Below are 19,477 nucleotides of genomic sequence, written 5' to 3'. Positions count from 1 at the left end.
AGACCTGACACTAATTGTGTTTTACAAACTCAGTCCTACATTTAGTTCTTTGCCCTAGCACTATACAGCGGATTCAAATAATCAAAGCTTAAATGAGTTAATTATTTGAATTAGCTGTGTAGTGCTAGGGCAAAAACCAAAATATGCACCCCTTGAGGCACCCAGGACAGAGTTTGGGAAACACTGCTAATAGCTCATACACTTCACATGGAGCAAATAAGACAACAATAAATAGTTTATCAAACTGTCAAGTTTCACAGTTGTCCATTACTGGATAAACTGCTTATACTTGCCTGTCAACAACATGCCCATCCTAAAAGGCTCGCATGATGCAATCAGACCTGTAGTAGGCCTGTCCAAAAGATCACTGCCTTTACAAAATAATCTATTGTGCTCACAAATCACACACACAAAACAGGTTTTGGGGGGGGATGTACATCTTAGAAAAACAGGTGAAATAAATATATTTTATTATTTTCATTGTCATAATTATTAACACATCAAAGTGCCAACAGACTGACAGTCTCCTGACCCTTTTCCATCAAGAGGTCTCCTCTCTTCAGCATTCATTTAGAGGAGCCAATGGGCCTTAGCCTGGTCCCAGATCTATTCTTGTTTACTCCATTGCTGTCATTTGACAAGCCAAACAATGAGTGACATGGAATTAGCATGATGGCTGGCACAAACAGACTGGCACTCAGGCTAAAACCAATGGGCCTCCTGCCACCATTGTACCTCTCTCAGGATCCAACCATGCATAAAATCTCCCATTTAAAAATTAAAAATATATATTAAAAAATTATGCATACCACTGATATACAGTTCTGATATAAACAGGCTTATTGGTCACAAACCAAATAGAATTATAAACATGGCTTCTTTTACAATACACAGAAAACAAATGTGAGGGATATAAGTGTAATCTTTCTTTTTAAAAGGGGTACATTTTTCAAATGTATACATTTGTACATATTTTTTTCTTCTTCAATTATATCTTTTTTTTTACAGTCTGAATGCGCAAGGCATTTTGGGTGCCCCCAGTGTCCTTTGAGCACAAATTGCAGTACACACACAGCCGCGCACACAGTCACACACACACACGAGAGAAGTGCTTACAGCACCTTGGAGTGGCAGCAGTGGCTTATAAAAAGCACATATTGTACCATATTGGCATAGTTCGTCTGTATCTTGTTGGTTTTCAAGAAGCAGGGGAATACCATGTGGTGACTTATCATACCGTATTTCAGTTCACTTCCTATTACTTTAATAGTCTTGCCCGAATCCCAAACCCACCTGTCCAATCATCTCAGATCTACACAAGTAGGGAGCAGGGGCAAGGGATTGATTGGTTTGGGATTCAGGCCTCGTCTACCATCACTAACTAACAGTCCCTCTAAGTGGGGAGGTGTAATTAAACCAACTGGAGGACAGCCACCCAGTCTGTGTTCAGAGTTAGACTTCAGAATAGACTTGACTTCTCATTTCAACAGGGGAGTTTTAATCCACAATGGTGAATGAGGCCACCTGGTGGTGAGAATGAAACATTACATTCCTGACTGTAAGATCCTTGTGCAACACAACCACACTGAGTCAATCACATACAACACGCGCACACACACACACACACACACAGAAGCAAAAGTATTACAATCAGTGTAAAAAATCTGTATAGTCTCAAAAATGTGCAAAAAAGGTCATCGCTAACAGAAACACAAGACAGACTATGCTCAACAGAGTAGAAGTCCATCATCCAATGAGTAACCTTGAAGAAGCGAGCGGTAGAGAACGCATTATGTACCAGTTTTAAATAGTGCATATGGCGTCATCATTTCTGTTGAGAGTTGATCTCAGCGAGTCCCAGTGCCAATGGAAATGTCCAGTTTCATTTTTACAGGCAACGCAATGCAGGGGGGTAAGGAAGGGGTCTAACTTCTTGGGGACCAGCTTAGCTGATGATAACACGCACGGGTCGCCATTTTGCTTCTCAGACTAAAAGAAAACAGAGTCCAGAATAGTGGAGTCAATAACTATTATTTTTCTTAACCAGCATTCCTTCAGCGCGCGAGAAACACCGGATTTAGTAACTTGTGGTTAAGGGGAGAAAGTGCCTAGGCGATGGGAGAAATACTCCATCATATTTCAGGCTAGTTGATCAGTAGGTTTCCCGAACCCCTCACACAAAAGAGCTTGTGTTTCCATACCTTGAGTACCTATGGGTTAGCTTACAGGCAATGACAACACCCCCTGGAGTCAAATAGACAGCCACTTCCATCATTAAATTAAAAAACACCTATCCTACTGCATCTAGAAAATATGGGTCAAATATATCTGACATATTCTCTGTACCTGGCAGCACAAAACAGTTAGCACTGCTGTGATAGATAAGTCTACTTGTTAGTAATGTTGAGGTGTGGCTGAGTATAGCACTGAAACTAGGGATGGACATTGAAAAAAAATGTCTGAGTACTCTCATGCAAATCATTTTGTGTACTGGCATTCAAGCACAAAACAGGGCTGAAGGCAAAACAAGTTTGCAGTATGTTATCGATTGCTTCAATTACATTTTTTATGCTATATTTTCAGTGCACTTGACACACTCCAAACAAAACACATCTTAAAGTTTGAAATATCATTTGAACCTGCTAAATAGTTGCATTTGCAAATTTCCAATGCAAATCTAGAATCGAGGACTCGAGCCCATCCCCAACTGAAACATACTGAAAACTGCTCTGGTGTGTGTGTGTGTGTGTGTGTGTGTGTGTGTGTGTGCCAAAGGAGTGTTTGAGAGGAGACATGACACACCACATACTACTACAACATACCAGTACTTTCTTTCCCAAGGCATAGTAGGGCAAGAGGGCACAATGGTACCAGATGGTGTCCAACACTGTGGAGTATAACTAAGTATTCACCAGCACTGTCGAGTATTGATATTGGCATAATTGCAGAGCTTTTTGCTGAGTACTGTTCAGTGCAGTAGTATCTTAGTCAAGGTGTAAACTGGCTAACGTAGAGAGTGCTTCAGCACAAAGTAGTACCTGATAATAACATACAGTATGCCTACAACTGAGTAACAAGCATCCTAATTGGCTAGCGGTTCTCCACTCTTCCTGTTTTAAAACACCATAATGTACATTTTACCAATCAACTAAAGGCCTGCCTAAACTTTGAGCAATCAACTGGCATCAGTACAACACGGCCAATCACAGAGCTCCGATGTATTTCTGTTAAGAACTGAAGCACCAAACCCATTATGATGAGCACTCTAGGTTTCTGCTTTGGTGTGTCTCGATTGTATCTGATCTGGGGTCAGTAAGAGACCTATGACCCCTGGTGAGGAGAAGGCAGAGAACAGTACCAAAACTGATCTAACACCAGTCTGATACAGAGAGAAAAAAGGCAGATCAGAGAGAGCAGACCAATTCGGCGCACCACTGGCTGAACCACACTGATATAAACACTTGGATATGATCCGAACCGTAAATAGGCTGGTACCTGTCTGATGCGTAGCGAAACCGTTTCAACCAAAGACATGTTCCTACACGGCTAAAAAGGCACACGGCAAAGAACAAAGACTGGAAGGGGATTTGACAACAGACCCTGACAGACAGGCGACGTGACTGACACAGCAGACAAGACAGACAGACACTCACAATAGTCGCAGGACAGACTGAAGTAAAGCGAGGGATCCTAGCAACAAAATTATTTTTTTCCATCATAGAATGTCTACAGTATAAGTAAGAAGAACCGTTGAGTTCTGGATGTTCTACATGGACTGTGAATGTGCAAGTGAGGGGGGGAGCAGCATAGGCAGCAGTGTGACAAGAAGACAAGAAGTGCGTGTGTGTGTGTGGGGGGGGGGGGGGGGGTAGGAGTGTTCTCATCCGGTGTTCTGGTTGTGGATTCGATAGCAGCGTGCTATGGGTTTTCATCTGTACATTCTGGGTCGAGTTAGGACCACACTAACCACCAGGGGTGCGTTCAGCAGGACACAACGTTGTGCAACGTTCAGATCGATATAGCGTGTAGAACAAACCTGCCTCTAAGACGTGTAGAGTAAGGAATCGTTTCGGCTCTAGTCATGCCATTTCTATCTGCAAAGTTCCACAACGCTTGCCTACTAAACGTGGCCCAGATTATCATGATCGTCACCTCAAATCTCCACTAAGGTCCAGATCAGAAACACCGACGTTGACTCAGTGAGCTAAGCACGGAGTGACTGAGTCCCACTCCACAATCAAAAGCAGGAGATATTAATCATAAAAACATTTTCAAAAAAGGTTATTTTGTCATCTTGGTTGGGAAACTTACCCTATTTCTGAAATTAAGGTGCAACTTTCTTTCTCTAAATGAGTTCATTCATTAATTCCTCCTTGCCAGTCTCCTAAAAACAGAGACGCAGGAGTTGTAGTCCCCATCTCTACCCACCTCATCCAATCACCAGATGGATACCTCCCACCAAGTCCTCTCTGGTCCAATGGGGGCTTTCTGTCTGGAGCTGGGAGGGCGGAGTCAGAGGCAGGGACAGCGAATCATCTAAGGCCATCTCTGGCAGTTCAGGGGTCAGGGGGAAGGGGCTAGTGAACAAAGAAGTGCCTCAGAAGGTCGTCGGCCGAGGGCCTCAGCTTGGTCTCCACGAAGATGCGCTTAAGGAAGTCGCGGCCGTGGTCGGAGACGTGGACGGGCAGCGAGGGGTTGGTGGGCTGGGTGGCGATCTTAAAGATGGCCGCCATGGCCTCGAACTCGGCCCAGGGGGGCCGCTGGGTCAGCATCTCCACCACCGTGCAACCCACACTCCTGGAGAGGACACCACTGACATTAGCCAACATCATCATCATCATCAACAGTTGACATGACATCCCACCAGTGGCGGCTGGTGGGAGCAGCTATAGGAGGACGGTCTCATTGTAACGGCTGGAATGGAATCAATGGAATGGTACCAAACACATCAAACATACGGAAACTCCGTTCCATTCATTCCATTCCTGACATTAAAATGAGCTCGTCCTCCTATAGCCCCTCCCACCAGCCTCCACAGCATCCCACATTCCCCTCAACACATCAAGATCGTTAGTGGTTCTCATCTCACCAAGAGTTACATTACAAAAAAAGGGAGACACTTTTTCTCAGTGGCTGTTACACTCGTCCACCATAGCCTCCTATCCAGATCCCCTCTCCTTTCTGACCACTAATTTAAAGAGACTTCATTGGAAATCATATGGTAGAAACCTCTTAACGGTGCAGTTTTGTTATGATATTTCCACACTATGAGGTCAAAATAACAGTCTGAAATTGTACAAATTGTGATGAGCTTTTGGTGTAAGAGCTGTTTGAAAAAAATGCCTGGAATTTCAGCCTGTTCAGGTGGGATGGAACTTTTGGCCCACATTATGACAATGGGATCTGATTATAATAGACCAATGACAGTTCATCTGGGTAAGGGGGTGGGCTCTAGACCCTCCTATTAGCCAATCAGGGCTGTCTATATAAATATCTTCAAATGTGTGTTCCTTAACACCCACACGATCAGACAGAGCAAGGGCGAAAGGAGGCTCAGGGAAATAAATGATTAAAAAAATACAAGTATTTTCATGAAATAAACAGTGATTTATTAGGCATACAGTGATTAAAAAATTACAAAGACTGCATGTGGGCTTTAAGTCTCAGCCTGTGGTTTGAAAGAGAAGGAGACGAGGTGGAAACTATTTTGCTGATAAGTCTGCCTCAGTAATAATCAGTCTTACCAGATATCAGCCTTCCTGCCATAGCCCTCTCCACTGATCACCTCTGGGCTCATCCAGTAGGGAGTACCAGTCACTGACTTGATCCCTGTTCCTGACAGACAGATGGTCTGTAGCCGCCTGCTCGCCCCAAAGTCCCCCAGCTTCACGTTTCCCACAGAGTCCCGCAGAATGTTGGCCCCTGGAGAGAAAGATGGAGGAAAAAGAGGGAGGAACAGGAAGAGGTAAAGAGGTAGTTTAGGTACATTCTCTCATAAGAAACTACATTACCCAGAAGTCACTGCTTGAGTTACAGCAACGTTCCCCTCAATATCCATCAACATTCTGTCATAAGCACTACATGAACCAGAACATGAGAACTCTATGAGTCATGATAATGGTCCTTCCTATCAGAATCCAGCAACATTGTATTCCAATATTCAATCCATTTATCCCTCTCTCCTTCTGTACCTTTGATGTCTCTGTGGACGATCATGTTGCTGTGTAGGTAGGACACTCCCTCCAGGATCTGACGGGTGTATCGACGCGTCACGTTTTCCGTCAAGGCCCCGTACGACTTCAGCTGGTCTTTGATGGAGCCCTGGGGACAGAGGGTGACCATATGAGAGTTCAAGCAACCCGCGGGTCCGTTCCAGGTCATCTTTACTGCAGCAGCGTCGTGCCGATCAGCAGTGAAACTTCACTGAAACAAATACAACCTGGAACACAGCCTACGTCGCCACACTGGTGGACGGAGACAGGTTTGAGTTGGTCTAAGTTCAGTTATTCAAACGTATACACGCACACACACACACTTACCCCGGGCATGTACTCCATAAAGATGGACAGAGTTCTCTCGTTGGAGTCTCGTAGACAGCCATAGTACTGGACGATCCGTTCATGGCACAAGTTCTTCAGTAACTGGATCTCACACTCCAGGGCACTTACCTCCTGCAGATAGACAAGATATATTGAGTACACAGAGTACACAACTCTCGACCACACACAATCTCTGTTCCACTCACCTTGCTGGTCTCGGGACTCTCTGGGTCAAACTGGACCTGTTTAACAGCCAGCTCTCTGCCAGTGTCTGCATCGTAGCACAGGAAGACCCGGCCAAACGCACCCTGACCCAGCAGCTTACCTAGCCGCCAGTTAGTAGGGGCACGTGGAGCTGGACAGACATGGGGGAAATCAAATCAGGTCATTTGTGTGCGTTTATAAGATATACGCTGGTTGCAAAAGTGCTTAGCAGCTACATGGCTATCCTTCCACCTGAACATTCTGCCATCCTTCCACCCCCACATCAGTATTCTTCTCTCCATTCTCAATCTCTCCTTTCCCTCCCACACGTCCCCATTGTCTCCCTCCATCCAGCTCTACTCACAGCGGCTGGGTGGGCTGATGTCCATAACGGAGAGGGTGGGGTTGGGCTCGATGTCGCTGCCCCTGCGTCTGCGACCCCCGGGCTCCTCCAGGTCTGGGGTGAATATGCTGCTGCCACTGCTGGTGCTGGGAGACTGCTCTGTGGGGCTGAAACTGACCGGGGAATGGAAACCGTGGACCTGGGTCCGCCGCGCTCGAGGGAACGTCTTACGCCCTGCAGGGGAGGATGGGAGAGGGAGATTGACGGTAAACAACAATAGTTTTCTGTGATACTCTAAAAGTAAAGAATCGGGACACCCGGATTTAAGGTTGAATTGACTGACTTTTGTTTTAGAGAGGGTGTGTTTTTGTTCGTTCCTTTACCATCACTGTAGTCCTGAAGGCCAAAGGAAATGTGGTATCGCCGTGGGTAAGTGCCCCCTTTCCCCGACTTCTCAAACACTGGGATATCATACTCTGGGTAAACTTGGTGGTTGTCTGGGTAGCTCTGTGCCCGGGGCATACGTGACTTAGGATAGTTATCACTGCAAGGAAATACAGGAGGAACACATGTTTTTTTTTTTTTTTAACTGTTTGATTCAGAAGGTGAAATGTTGAAGGTTACCACAATGCATGCTGGCTATGTGGTTCTTAGCTGAATGTTCACGACTCACCTGTCCAGTGGGCTGTCCAGTGAGGGACAACTCCCCGATGCAGAGTTCTCTGGACTGCTCATTGACAGAGGGTCCAGCATCTAGAAAGGAGAGATTGAGTTTGTGACTGCTGTCATTTGTCATACTCTGAACATGTTAATTAAAATGTTCATAAGTGGTAATGAAGGACAGTTACGAGTAGGCAAGAGTGTTGGGACTAGGCCTTGGTATGACTGTTCCTGATCTGAGCCCCTGTCTCTATCCCCAGTCTCTGAGGTGAGGTCATAGAGCTAGATAGAGGACTTATCTTTGTAGCTGTGTCATTATGGCGTCTGTGACAGCATGGGCATCGCCATTGAGGCCATCTCCATTTTAAAGTAGTCAATTTTTGTATTTTGTGTATAAAAAATAAAAAAAAGAGTGAAGCAAATATTTGTGATTTACCGCCACCTGCAGTCCTGGACAAAATTGTGTGTGTCATTAATTTATTATAGCCACTAGATGGCGGTGACATAGTTTAAAAGCCATTTACAAACCATAGGCAACCCAATTTGAAGAAGACAATGCTCTGATTATTGGCTGATCGCTCCCAACCCATAGGAATCCCCAAACAGTTGACTACTTTAAAAATGGTGGAAGCCCTAAATGACAATGTCAATGCTAAAACGGGTAGTTTAGTCCTCTATCCATCTCTATAGGTGAGGTTACCTGGTCCATGCTTTCTGGAATGAACTCTCCCTCGCTGTTAATGCTGGTGAAGGAGCCGTTTCTGGCCACCTGCTGGAGGGCATCGGGAATGTAGCCTGGAGGGGGAGAGCTGCGGTCCCCGGAGTGGGACCCTGGATGAAAGAGAATTACATACATTTCTAGCTGAAGACTTACTACTAGACTGGTGGTGAAAGACAAGGTGTTTTGGATGTGTCTAATGCCATGAAGCAAATGGATTTGGAGAAAGAAAGAAAGAAATGGAAAGTATTTACTAGAAGGACAATTTCACAGATTGAATTAAATGAATTACACACACACACAGATATAGTTGTCATTGAAAACACCACAGAGTTGATGACCCACCTATCAAAGCCAGCATGCTTTTATTGTCTGTGGCCCTGAAGCGGGTGTTGTCCAGGTCTTCGTGTGGGGGCAGCAGGTCCATGCTGGACGTGGAGGTCTGAGAGGAGGAATTAAACACCATCCATCCATATCAAAACAGTTTTACTATACAACCTTTTCCTTTACAGAATAAAACAATGCTTTTATGTCAGCTTAAAACAAAGGTCTCAAGATGATTCATTAAAGTAAATACTCAAGAAAGTGTGCTGAACATAGTGAGCTGTTGATGGGTCAATCAGCCAGTACAGTAGTATGCTATGGATTGTGTGTGATTCCCTACAGTCACTGTGCTGTGATATGGTCTGGGCCCATATCCACAAAGCATCTCAGAGTAGAAGTAATGATCTAGGATCTGTCCACGTAATCTTATTCGTTATTATCCAAAAGGCTAAACTGATCCTAGATGAGCACTCCCAACTCTGTGATGCTTTGTGAATATGGGCCGTGAACTGTCTGGTCCTAACCTGAGAGGAGGCCTGGAGCACAAGGAGGATCTTCAGGCTCTTCATGTGGACGCTGCGATCCAGCAGCTCCACGGCCTTGTCCAGGTCATCCTGAGTGGTCAGAGGAATCACCAGCTGGGAGGGAGGAGGGGAGAGAACCACAGAGAGGGAAACAGACAGATCAGCTTGGGAGAAGAGGAAGAAACGGCAGCAAGAGAAGGAAGTGAAATAGAAAAGAAAAGTATTGGTAGTTTCTCACAGAACAATTCATTCTCTCGCTCACACATGTTGATGATTGGCTTTTGGTGCTTATTTGACTGCCAGAGATCAACATTGTGACTAGAGGCTGGGCTATATGGCCCAAATATCATATCACTGTATTTAAAAGAATATTGGACGGTATGAAGGTATTTTATGAACAATACAAGTTCTACATTTGCTTTATGACCCTAAAGTGGCAACACATACATTCTAAGTGATTTCAATTCGTTTTTCTCCAATCTGACTTTTTTATACTGTTCAATTCAACCAAAAATCATTTCCTGCATTTTAATCCATTTCTGCATTTCCTGCACTCATTTGAGATCTATCCAAATCAAATCAAATTTTATTAGTCACATACACATGGTTAGCAGATGTTAATGCGAGTGTAGCGAAATGCTTGTGCTTCTAGTTCCGACAATGCAGTAATAACCAACAAGTAATCTAACCTAACAATTCCACAACTACTACCTTATACACACACACAAGTGTAAAGGGATAAAGAATATGTACATAAAGATATATGAATGAGTGGTGGTACAGAACGGCATGGCAAGATGCAGTAGATGGTATAGAGTACGGTATATACATATGAGATGAGTACTGTAGGGTATGTAAACATAAAGTGGCATAGTTTAAAGTGGCTAGTGGTACATGTATTACATAAAGATGGCAAGATGCAGTAGATGATATAGAGTACAGTATATACATATGAGATGGGTAATGTAGGGTATGTAAACATTATATTAAGTGGCATTGTTTAAAGTGGCTAGTGGTACATTTTTACATAATTTCCATCAATTCCCATTTTTAAAGTGGCTGGAGTTGAGTCAGTATGTTGGCAGCGGCCGCTAAATGTTAGTGGTGGCTGTTTAACAGTCTGATGGCCTTGAGATAGAAGCTGTTTTTCAGTCTCTCGGTCCCTGCTTTGATGCACCTGTACTGACCTCGCCTTCTGGATGATAGCGGGGTGAACAGGCAGTGGCTTGGGTGGTTGTTGTCCTTGATGATCTTTATGGCCTTCCTGTGACATCGGGTGGTGTAGGTGTCCTGGAGGGCAGGTAGTTTGCCCCCGGTGGTGCGTTCTGCAGACCTCACTACCCTCTGGAGAGCCTTACGGTTGTGGGCGGAGCAGTTGCCGTACCAGGCGGTGATACAGCCCGACAGGATGCTCTCGATTGTGCATCTGTAGAAGTTTGTGAGTGCTTTTGGTGACAAGCCGAATTTCTTCAGCCTCCTGAGGTTGAAGAGGCGCTGCTGCGCCTTCTTCACAACGCTGTCTGTGTGGGTGGACCAATTCAGTTTGTCCGTGATGTGTACACCGAGGAACTTAAAACTTTCCACCTTCTCCACTACTGACCCGTCGATGTGGATAGGGGGGTGCTCCCTCTGCTGTTTCCTGAAGTCCACAATCATCTCCTTTGTTTTGTTGACGTTGAGTGTGAGGTTATTTTCCTGACACCACACTCCGAGGGCCCTCACCTCCTCCCTGTAGGCCGTCTCGTCGTTGTTGGTAATCAAGCCTACCACTGTAGTGTCATCCGCAAACTTGATGATTGAGTTGGAGGCGTGCATGGCCACGCAGTCATGGGTGAACAGGGAGTACAGGAGAGGGCTCAGAACGCACCCTTGTGGGGCCCCAGTGTTGAGGATCAGCGGGGTGGAGATGTTGTTACCTACCCTCACCACCTGGGGGCGGCCCGTCAGGAAGTCCAGGACCCAGTTGCACAGGGCGGGGTCGAGACCCAGGGTCTCGAGCTTGATGACGAGTTTGGAGGGTACTATGGTGTTAAATGCTGAGCTGTAATCGATGAACAGCATTCTCACATGGGTATTCCTCTTGTCCAGATGGGTTAGGGCAGTGTGCAGTGTGGTTGCGATTGCGTCGTCTGTGGACCTATTGGGTCGGTAAGCAAATTGGAGTGGGTCTAGGGTGTCCGGTAGGGTGGAGGTGATATGGTCCTTGACTAGTCTCTCAAAGCACTTCATGATGACGGAAGTGAGTGCTACGGGGCGGTAGTCGTTTAGCTCAGTTACCTTAGCTTTCTTGGGAACAGGAACAATGGTGGCCCTCTTGAAGCATGTGGGAACAGCAGACTGGGATAAGGATTGATTGAATATGTCCGTAAACACACCAGCCAGCTGGTCTGCGCATGCTCTGAGGACGCGGCTGGGAATGCCGTCTGGGCCTGCAGCCTTGCGAGGGTTAACACGTTTAAATGTTTTACTCACCTCGGCTGCAGTGAAGGAGAGCCCGCAGGTTTTGGTAGGGGGCCGTGTCAGTGGCACTGTATTGTCCTCAAAGCGGGCAAAAAAGTTGTTTAGCCTGTCTGGGAGCAAGACATCCTGGTCCGCGACGGGGCTGGTTTTCTTTTTGTAATCCGTGATTGACTGTAGACCCTGCCACATACCTCTTGTGTCTGAGCTGTTGAATTGCGACTCGATTTTGTCTCTGTACTGGGACTTAGCCTGTTTGATTGCCTTGCGGAGAGAATAGCTACACTGTTTGTATTCGGTCATGCTTCCGGTCACCTTGCCCTGGTTAAAAGCAGTGGTTCGCGCTTTCAGTTTCACGCGAATGCTGCCGTCAATCCACGGTTTCTGGTTTGGGAATGTTTTAATCGTTGCTGTGGGTACGACATCGTCAATGCACTTCCTAATGAACTCGCTCACCGAATCAGCATATTCGTCAATATTGTTGTTGGACGCAATGCGGAACATATTCCAATCCGCGTGATCGAAGCAGTCTTGAAGCGTGGATTCAGATTGGTCGGACCAGCGTTGAACAGACCTGAGCGCGGGAGCTTGTTGTTTTAGTTTCTGTTTGTAGGCTGGAATCAACAAAATGGAGTCGTGGTCAGCTTTTCCGAAAGGGGGGCGGGGGAGGGCCTTATATGCGTCGCGGAAATTAGTATAACAATGATCTAGGGTTTTTCCAGCCCTGGTAGCACAATCGATATGCTGATAGAATTTAGGGAGTTTTGTTTTTAGATTAGCCTTGTTAAAATCCCCAGCTACGATGAATGCAGCCTCAGGGTGTGTGGTTTCCAGTTTACAAAGAGTCAGATAAAGTTCGTTCAGGGCCATCGATGTGTCTGCTTGGGGGGGAATATATACGGCTGTGATTATGATTGAAGAGAATTCCCTTGGTAGATAATGCGGTCGACATTTGATTGTGAGGAGTTCTAGATCAGGTGAACAGAATGACTTGAGTTCCTGTGTGTTGTTATGATGATCACACCACGTCTCGTTAATCATAAGGCATACCCCCCCCGCCCCTCTTCTTACCAGAAAGATGTTTGTTTCTGTCGGCGCGAAGCATGAAGAAACCAGCTGGCTGCACCGACTCCGTTAGCGTCTCTTGAGTTAGCCATGTTTCCGTGAATCGCTGATGTCTCTCTGGAATGCTACCCGTGCTCGGATTTCATCAACCTTATTGTCAAGAGACTGGACATTGGCGAGTAGTATGCTAGGGAGTGGAGCGCGATGTGCCCGTCTCCGAAGCCTGACCACGAGACCGCCTCGTTTGCCCCTTTTACGGCGTCGCACAGGGTCGCCGGCTGGGATCAGATCCATTGTATTGGGTGGAAGGCAAAACACTGGATCCGTTTCGGGAAAGTCATATTCCTGGTAGGAACGATGATGAGTTGACGTTAATCGTATATTCAGTAGTTCCTCCCGACTGTATGTAATGAAACCTAAGATTACCTGGGGTACCGATGTAAGAAATAACACATAAAAAAACAAAATACTGCATATTTTCCAAGGAACGCGAAGCGAGGCGGCCATCTCTTTTCGGCGCCGGTGCATCAATCCATTAGCGGCAAACACAATAAATGTACTGGCCAGCTAACTAGCCATTAACGGCAAACAAGATTTAGGCCCAACTTGCTAACAAAAGACAAACTAGCTGTTTGCAGATGTAAGAAACACAAACTAATAGTGTAATTATAGAACACTAGTGGATTTATATTAAGAAGCTAAGTGAAAACATCATAGCTGTCGTCAACATCATTGTAGCATGTGCTGCATCGACCATGCAGACTGAACGCAAGTGTCTCATGGTTTATTGTATTATTTTTAACAAAACAAATACACATGCAAGTGTCTTGTGGTCGAGGAACAACAAATGCACTCCTTCGGGGGCGGGGGCTAGGTCTGTGTGGAAAGCGGCATGGAGAGATGACTCAAGTAGCAAACTATAACAGTGGACGTTACACACGGCGTGTCACAAACCAAACATTCAAATACCGTTATAGAAGGTAAAGTTAAAACCCAAACTAGTCGGTGCATCAATACCGGCACATCGTCAAATACGTTATACCGCCCAGCCCCACTGTGACTTGGTGATGACGTTATCGTGATAAGTACCTCATTGTTGGTGTAATGCAGGTCCATGGCCTGTCCGAAGGCCACTTTGGCTTTGTTCCCCAGGTCATCCAGCCTGACTGGGCGAAAGAACTGCAAGATCCTCTTCTCCCCTTTGAACTCAAACTTCACTCGCACATCGTTCTGTAAAACACACACAACACACACCAGCATCCATGAGAGGAAAGGGGATGAGAAAGAGAAATGCCATTCATTGTATTGAGACTATTCTCTGATGAGTGCCAAGTGGAGGCAAGTGGACAGACCTGATTTTTGGGTGAAGAGGCCTTGGGTTTTCCCAGGTCAGATAGGGTCATGGCAGGGCGGCTAGAGCGGTGCAGTTCGGCCAGGTCCTGCATTATAGAGTTCAGCGCCTCCTGTTCATCTGTTTGGGGCAGGTAGAAAGCTCAGAACAGAAAACACAGAATAGAAGCCATAGAACATTCTCTGTTGTTTGACGTTCCGTTCTTAGCCATAGAACCGAGAGTATTGCAAAGCATTCCCAGGGCACCTTAAATGATCAGATATGGCCTAATGTCATGACAGTTCCGATGTATTACAACTGTGTCTATGTGTTGGGAGAAAGTGTGTGGGAGGATGTACACATACTCATTTTGACACGTTGATTCACCCAGGAGTCCAGGATAGAGGATTCTCCCATCAAAGGGGTTCCTTTCTCCTGTAAAATCTGAGTATTGCACACAAACAGAATTAGTCACTCACTAGCAAGCTGATTCAAACTAGAATCATTCTGCATTTCTAGCTAAATATTGTTTACATTGGGTCGTGCCATTTGATTTCATTCACTTTGTTACCGCACTCTTTTTCATTTGAATGAAACTTTCTATAAATATTTGCCCATGTCAGAAGTGGTCAGAAAGCAACTTTTTGGACCTGAATGCCAAAACATTTAGGAGATAAAGGTGCTTAAAGATGACACATTTTGCACACCCCCCACCCTACCATGAGACATCCATGTCTTCATCACCGGAAAAGATAAACGGTTCAGTTTGATATACATTTTAAAGCTTACAAACAGGGTTGTCAAACTAGTTTAATAAAATGTACGTACTTTAATGTCAATTATCTAAAAACTTGTATTTTACATCATCTGTGATGTTTGTGTTGTGCCCACCATCAGTTGACACAGCATGCTCTTGAATACAGGGTGGATGTGATAAATGTACTAAAATGGGAATAGCATTTTATTTTCAACTTTCAAAATGGTAGCAGAAAGATGATTGGAGGTCCACACATCAAAGAATGTTGACCTTAATGGAAATATAATTAGTTTTAAATTATACTGTCAGTCCTCCATAGGAAACCTATTGAAATCACAGAAATATAGATAATAGAACTGACATTCCCATTTAAGTTGACATTCGACGGTGGGTAGACCAGCTGCCATCTTTGTGGCAGTAAATGGAAGTAAAAACGTAATTTCAATTTAAATGCCAATGATGCACCAGTTAAATTGCAGTGGTCTGAAGGGGTATGAATTATACATCTATGATTGACCCACCCTGTATTCAAAAGTATTCTGTGTATCAACCGATGGCAGGCACAACCCAAACACCTCAAATGTAAAATAGGGTCTAAGCTACAACATATGTGAAAATGTTTTGTTTTTTTGATCATTGATGTTCAAGGTTAAAAATATTTTTACTTCTCCATTCAAAATTATGATATTTCTAAATATGCAACAAACAAAAAAATAGCAACATGCAACAATTTCTAAGCTTTTACTGAGTTACAGCTCATGAGGAAATCAGTCAATTGAAATATACTGAACAAAAATATAAACTCAACATGTAAAGTGTTGGTTATATGTTTCATGAGCTGAAATAAAAGATCCCAGAAATGTTCCATACGCACAAAAAACATCTCTCAAATGTTGTGCACAAATTTGTTTACATCCTTGTTAGTGAGCATTTCTCCTTGGCGAAGATAATCCATCCACCTGACAGGTGTGGCATATCAACCAGTTTTGTCACAACACAATGCCACAGATTTCTCAAGTGTAAGGACCATGCAATTGGCATGCTGACTGCAGGAATGTCAACCAGAGTTATTACCAGATAATTTAATGTTCATTTCTCTACCATAAGCCACCTCCAACATAATTTTAGAGAATTTGGCAGTACATCCAACCAGCCTCACAACTTCACACCACGTGTAATCACGCCAGCCCAGGACCTCCACATCCAGCTTCTTCAACTGCGGGATTGTCTGAGACCGGCCATCCGGACTAGCTGATAAAACTGGGGAGTATCTGTCTCATTCTGATTGGCTGGGCCTGGCTCCACAGTGGGTGGGCCTGGCTAACAAGTGGGTGGACCTATGCCCTCCAAGCCACCTGCCCAGTCATGCAAAATCCATAGATTAGGGCCTAATGAATTTATTTCAATTAACTGATTTCCTTATATGAACTGTAACTCAGTAAAATCTTAGAAATTGTTGCGTGTTGAGTTTATATTTTTGTGCAGTAGAAATTCATCAGGCCATAATCTATGGATTTCACATGACTGGGAATACAGATATTCATCTGTTGGTGACATACCTTTAAAAAAAAAAAATGGACCTCAGGATCTCGTAGCTGTATTTTTGTGCATTCAAATTGCCAATCAAATGCAATTGTGTTCGTTGTCCGTAGCTTATGCCTGCCCATACCATATCCCCACCATGTTGACATCAGCAAACCGCTCACCCACACAACGCCATACACATGGTCTGATGTTGTGAGGCTGGTTGGAGATACTGCCAAATTCTGTAAATTGATGTTGGAGGCGGCTTATGGTAGAGAAATTAACATGACATTCTCTGCCAACAAATGTTGAATAAAATTATATTTTATTATATTTCATTACATTCTCTGACGATTGTTCAGTGGTGTTGGTCATTCAGCTGGTCAAAATATCCACAGGAAAGTATTATTAAACAGACTTCAAAACATGGGTCTGTGTGTGTGGCAATCAAAATGGGTTTGCTTATGACCGAAGGCACGTGCACAAGACGGAAGTACATACACTCATTTATACTAACAGGTCTTTACATGGTCTTGCATGTGGCAGGTTATAGAAAATTCAACTTCAGTAAGTTCGGTAACAATAGTTTCCTGTGGATATTTTCACAAAAAAATTGAGCAGCTGAAAGACCAACCACACAGACAACCGGTAGAGTAAGTTCAAATATAATTCTATTCAACATCCTGGCTTGTAAGGAAAATGTCCACGATTTTGCAGTACTTTGTTACAGACTGTATACCAATAATTGGTATCAAAGTCTGATTTATTAGGCAATGTAGGGGTATGTGTAATTCCACAATAACAGTGTGACAGACATTTTCACATTAAAATGTCAAACAAAAAACAATAATTGCAAAGCTAAACAACCCATAACTTTATGCACAATGACTACTTTTAATTTTCACTTAACATTTCACAAAAACACATTTACTTGAAGAACAGTGCAGATGTAAACTTTGGTAACAGGATGACGGTTTGTGCCATCATTCTGTTACTAAACTTTGCATCTGCACTGTTTTTTAAGTGAATGTGTTTTTGTAAAACGTTCAGTGGAAATTGTTAAAAGTAGTTAACGTTAGTCGTTTCTGAGTCTGACAAATCTGAGTCTCACGGTTGCAGTGTCACGGTTACAGTGTAATTGCCCGTATGCAAAATTTGACAAATTTGTGCACCCCTCTACCTAGTTAATGTTTTAGCATTCGGACCACCTCTACCATTGGCAATTATATAGAAAGTGTCATTCAAACCAAATGGGGTGCGGTCAAAAAGTGATTGAAATCAAATGGAACGAACCCATATGAGGCTGTCGTTCAAGCTATGTAGTAATGCAAGCTTATATAGCTAATTGAGCTATAAAATTCGGATCTATGCCTATGGTCATTAGCTAACTAAACACTGCGATCCAAATCAACACAAGACACCCTAAATTACTAGCTTGCACAGTCGGTTCATGACAGAAGTTGACAGCTAGCTAACGTGTTAGTTGGTTATCGACGTAGACATGTATCTGTGCTGGCAAACAGATATTATTTGATAACAATCAACAATTTGCAAACGACAGCTAACTAGGATGGCTAACGTTAGATTACATCGCCTTACAGGGAAGTTGTCGAGTTAGCTGGTTAACGTTAGCTAGCTAATGTTTTCCTCGATTAACTTGCTTGTTACCGGTACGTAGCTAGTTAGCTACGTGACGTGAGCCACACACATCGTGCAAATCAATTAGTCAAGTACTTTCTTTCTGTAAATTGTAACGGGTAACAAAAATGTTTCTAATTTACCTGGGTGGATTCTGTATCTTTACTTCCTCATCCACAGGGCCAGCGACAAGAGCCCCGGCCCCGCGGATAGCGGTCTTTGAGAAAGCAGAAGTTTAGAGTCCGCTTCGAACTTTACTTGAGTCCAAGGCCCCGAGTTTCAGGCCAAGATATCACTAACGCTTGTGTTGTGCAAGATGTTCTTCGACGTGAAAACTGACAGTGGCGATGTAAACTAATTAAAACAAGCATTTGAATATCTATCCGTTGACAAAAACTTAATCCACACTTCTGTTTGATTTGTAAATCTAGGTACATGAAAACGGTTCTACCAACACAGCTCAGCTGCAATCTTCCCCCAATAATAACAGCAAGCCTAGTTGGAAGAGTCCAACCACAACACAAGTTTGTTGATGTCAGAGAAATGTGTGTGCGCTTCTGGTTTCGTCATCAAAATATGTGGTCGTTCGATTTGGCTGTCAGATTAATAACACAGACAGAAGGGGTAACCTTGAAAAAGAAAAATTGAGTTATATATATATATATCTTTGTTAATAACTTGCACTCCTAGTCCTGCACTTCATAGTTAAAATGTCCATACAATATTATAGAAATCTCACATTATTCAGTTTTGATTCATAATAGGTCAAAATGCATTGCTATGCACCTCCTATCTCATTATGTGCATTGCCATGCACCTCCAATCTCAATCTCCCAACGTTTTTGCAATTTAACCCTGGCATTCACACTTGTGCAATACAATTTAGCTACAGTACTTAAATAATGTGTAATGTGTATGATTTTGTGCATGAAATGTGTAATTGTTTTTACTCCAACATTTAAAATTCCAGGTTGCTTCTTCAGTGCCACCAGGTCTCCTGCTGGTGAATAGTTAGTGATGCAAAGGCCGAAGCACAAAATTAAAAGGACTCTTATTTAGAAAAACCAACTATTCACTTTCTGTGGAAACATAGGCAGGACTACTTCTGTGGGAGAGGTATGGGGGATGATTAAGAGGATGAGTGGAGTCAGATGAAATCGGGATCTCCCTGTGCTGAAAAGTGGGTAGACTGTTGCAATGAGAGACATGGAGAAGGCAGAGATGATAGCTCAGAATTTTGTGAAGGTGCACCGCTCAAATAATCTAACGGAAGAGGGACAGCGTTGGAAAGAGAAGGTCAGAGGAGAGAAGGATGAGATGTGCTCCATCATGGGAAAAGTACTGGGCCTTTACAATAAGGTGTGGCAGGACGGAATACGGAAACCAGGGAAAGA

The 19,477-nt window shown here is 43.9% G+C and overlaps 1 protein-coding gene across 1 annotated transcript; it reads right to left on the bottom strand.

The window, feature by feature from the left end:
• Positions 1 to 419: 419 nt before the first annotated feature.
• On the bottom strand, positions 420 to 18,607 carry LOC139532187 (mitogen-activated protein kinase kinase kinase 2-like). Its single transcript, XM_071329474.1, has 15 exons — positions 18,227 to 18,607; positions 14,530 to 14,608; positions 14,187 to 14,305; positions 13,924 to 14,064; positions 9,313 to 9,426; positions 8,810 to 8,906; positions 8,447 to 8,577; positions 7,760 to 7,839; positions 7,470 to 7,630; positions 7,108 to 7,320; positions 6,746 to 6,894; positions 6,540 to 6,671; positions 6,192 to 6,321; positions 5,745 to 5,922; positions 420 to 4,797 (listed from the first exon to the last, which is right to left on the bottom strand). Exons 2-15 carry the CDS (start codon positions 14,579 to 14,581, stop codon positions 4,578 to 4,580), a joined length of 1,917 nt encoding a protein of 638 aa, XP_071185575.1. The 5' UTR covers positions 14,582 to 14,608; positions 18,227 to 18,607; the 3' UTR covers positions 420 to 4,577.
• Between the last annotated feature and the right edge of the window lie 870 nt (positions 18,608 to 19,477).

Source organism: Salvelinus alpinus, chromosome 10 (assembly GCF_045679555.1).
Source record: "Salvelinus alpinus chromosome 10, SLU_Salpinus.1, whole genome shotgun sequence".
NCBI classification, from domain to species: Eukaryota; Metazoa; Chordata; class Actinopteri; order Salmoniformes; family Salmonidae; genus Salvelinus; species Salvelinus alpinus.
The sequence above is the reverse complement of the archived record's forward strand: the minus strand, read 5'-3'. Positions and strand labels throughout refer to the sequence as shown.